This window comes from Talpa occidentalis, unplaced genomic scaffold (assembly GCF_014898055.3).
Source record: "Talpa occidentalis isolate TD23 unplaced genomic scaffold, MPIMG_talOcc4v2.1 talOcc4.18, whole genome shotgun sequence".
Taxonomy (NCBI): Eukaryota; Metazoa; Chordata; class Mammalia; order Eulipotyphla; family Talpidae; genus Talpa; species Talpa occidentalis.
This window is the reverse complement of record NW_023601851.1, coordinates 4397449-4400672: the sequence shown is the minus strand read 5'-3', so window position 1 is coordinate 4400672 and position 3224 is coordinate 4397449. Positions and strand designations below refer to the sequence as shown.

Genomic DNA, 3224 nt, shown 5'->3' with positions numbered 1-3224 from the left:
GGGCACAACAGGAGAGGTCTGTGGCACCACGTGAGACCCTCACCAGGTGGGTGGGATCGAACCCGTGCTGTTGAGGCTGTGCAGAGCTTCACAGTGCGGTGCTCAACCCACTGCACCACCAGGGAGCCCCAAAATAGGATTTTTCTATTCACTATGATAGAGGTGTGAGCCAGAGACAAAATCACATCTACACACTGAGTGTGATAATTACTCTCTGAGATGCACTTCAGGATGCTCCAATTAACACAGTCAAGTAAACACAGCACTTTCCCTCTGGAGGAAGGTCCCTGAGGGCTGGAATCTGGACAGCGTCCAACACGCGGACACCAGCTCCAGAGCTCAAATAGCCCAGCCCTGAGGCCCTGCTCTTTCCATGATGCGGCACAGCACAGGGTGGAACATACTGTGAGTACTCGCTCATAGGCTCCCCATGAGCCCCGACCATGGAGTGAGAGGCCAGGATGTCCTCTGTCTGTGCCATGGGAACCACCACAGGAGAGGGACTCCACATGGTAGCTTGATCTTTCCTCCACACTGCAGGTATTTTGTTTTTAAACAGTTTTCAGAATAGAAATCATTCATACTTGAAAGTTATTAGATTTCAAGCTTCATTTAAGATTTGAGTAAGAGGGCCTCCCCTGGTGGAGCAGGCAGTTGAGCACAGCACTGTGAATCTGTCCACAGACTTTGCAGCGCTAGATCGATCCCCACCCACCAGTGAGGGTCCCACATGGCGCCATAGACCTCTCCTGTACGCCCACTGTTCCCTTCAGCAGTGTATTTCATCAGTCGGACTGTTCTGCTCCCCACTCTGTCTCTGGTGAATCCTCTCACACTCCCGCACATCTGGCGCCTATACCCCGATTCTTGTATAAATTAATCTTTTTAAAAAAGTGTAAGAACAGCATTCTGAGTAAGAACAGTAATTAAAATATTTGTTTTATAAATGACAATGAAAACATTTTGAAGGTTCACAAATTTCTCAATGCCCCAATGCCATATCACTCTGGATGATGATATTAGAGTCTGCAGGACCTAGAAGGAGCAATGACCCAGTAAATAGATTGAATTATAATCCATTTTATGTCAATACTGTAGATTTGACAATGTTTTCTTCCTCTTTATTTTTTTCATGTAGATGATAGCTCCAGAGGTGACCAATCTCACGGCCGTGACAGAATTCATCCTCCTGGGGTTCGCAACCCAGGGGACCATGGGCTTCTTGCACCTGCTGCTCTTCTCCCTGGTCTACCTGTGTACCCTGCTGGGGAACGGGCTCATCATCCTTATCACCACCCTGGACCGGCACCTCCACACCCCCATGTACTTCTTCCTGAGGAGTCTGTCCTTCTCGGACCTCTGCCTCATCTCAGCCACAGTCCCCAAGTCCATTGCCAGCTCTCTGAGGCGCAGCAGCTCCATCTCGTTCCCTGGCTGTGTGGTTCAGCTCTTCATGATGATTATGTCAGCAGGTGTCAAACTGACCCTGCTCATGTTGATGAGTGTTGACCTCTATGCTGCCATCTGCCACCCCCTGCACTATGACGTCATCATGAGCAGGGACAGGTGTGTGCAGCTGACAGCTGTGTCCTGGCTGGGTGGGGGTCTCCTTGCTGTGATGCACACAGCTGGAACCTTCTACTTGTCCTACTGTGGTTTCAACGTGGTCCACCAGTTCTTCTGTGACGTCCCCCAGTTAGTGGCTATTTCCTGCTCAGGAAATTTATTGAATGAACTTGTCCCCATTCTCATTAGTGTGGTCTGGAGTATCAGCTGTTTCATTTTCATCGTCATTTCCTATGTGCACATCTTCTCTGCTGTCAGGAAGATCCCATCCACTGAAGGGAAGGTCAAAGTCTACTCCACCTGCCTTCCCCACCTGCTGGTTGTTGTGCTGTTTCTCTGCATGGCATTCTTTGCTTATATGAAGCCCGCGTCAGAGAGTCCGTCCATGTCTGACCTGATCATTTATATTTCTATGTTCTACACGGTGGTTCCCCCCACCTTTAATCCCATCATATACAGTCTGAGGAACCAAGCCATGAAGTCTGCTGTGGGGAGACTGATGAAGGGAGTACTCACAAAAATGTAATACAGAAAATGAGTTTATGACTCCATTACTGGACACATTTTAAATTTTCACATTATATTCTTCTTTATATTCTTATAATTACATATAATTCCATTGCATAATTTAAAAATATATGCTAATTTTTAAATTATATTTAAGATGACTTCATATACTTCTATAGACTTATATTTTGCTCTTTTTAGCACTTATATGTTTTTTGATATTGTGTTTGTACTGAGTGTACTGATACTCTGTGTGTGCTGGGGTAATTAAACTTCAGCATCTTTCTGCTGTTTTCCATTTCTGTAGCTCCCGGCTGAGAGAGGCGATGGTTGGGTTTCATCTCAGTCATCAGCAGAGGTTCTGTCACTGGTGCAGCCTCTCCGTTATCTAAGGCACTCCCCCTTTCCTGTCACTGACCCTTGCGGTCACACATGGGATCAGCTCCTAACTGTGGCCCCTTTACTTAGTGAGTGAGGCCTTCATAGCACAAATAAGGCTTTGGATCCGTACTTATAATCTGAGTCGTCATGACCTTCTATTGATAAGGACCACACATAATGTGGTAGAGACCCTCCTGGAAGCTCTGGTGTTGGTGCTAGCCAGTACTCCAAGATGTGTGATACCGAAATCTAAAATTATAACCTCTCATTAATTCAGCTTTCCCCCCCTAACTCTTAACATGTTATTCATAAAGCACAGATTTCTTGAATTAGGATTATTCCTTTTCCCAAATTCATATTCTCATATTCTTCAATAAACCTCTGTTTCCTAAAATTTCCAGAAATCCTTTGCCAACCGTCTCCCTGTGTTTTGTTCATAAACTGAATCTGGCTAATGGTTAAAAACATGAATATGCTGTGGAAAGAATGTTCTGGAACTCACATATCACCAACCTTTACATGAAATGAAGCAGTGTAAAAGGTGGTCTGTTCTTGGGAGCACAAGGTCATGGGACCCCAGTCCTAGGCACTCTGTCCCCACAGCCTGTTTGTGACTCCACTGTGGGGGTGTCCCATCCCCGTGGAGGGGAGGGGAGCACAGTTTAGTGTTGGACCCTGTCCCTCACGATTCCTAATGGGGCGTCTTCCTCTAGGAGAAGTTCCAGTTTCTGCTCAAAGATAAAGGAAACCACACTTGACTCTGCCAGAGG

At 46.3% G+C, this 3224-nt stretch overlaps 1 protein-coding gene across 1 annotated transcript; it reads left to right on the top strand.

The window, feature by feature from the left end:
- Positions 1–1138: 1138 nt before the first annotated feature.
- LOC119250834 (olfactory receptor 14A16-like) lies at positions 1139–2092 on the top strand. Its single transcript, XM_037518423.1, has one exon. The coding sequence runs from the start codon at positions 1139–1141 to the stop codon at positions 2090–2092; it is 954 nt and encodes a 317-aa protein (XP_037374320.1).
- Positions 2093–3224: the final 1132 nt, after the last annotated feature.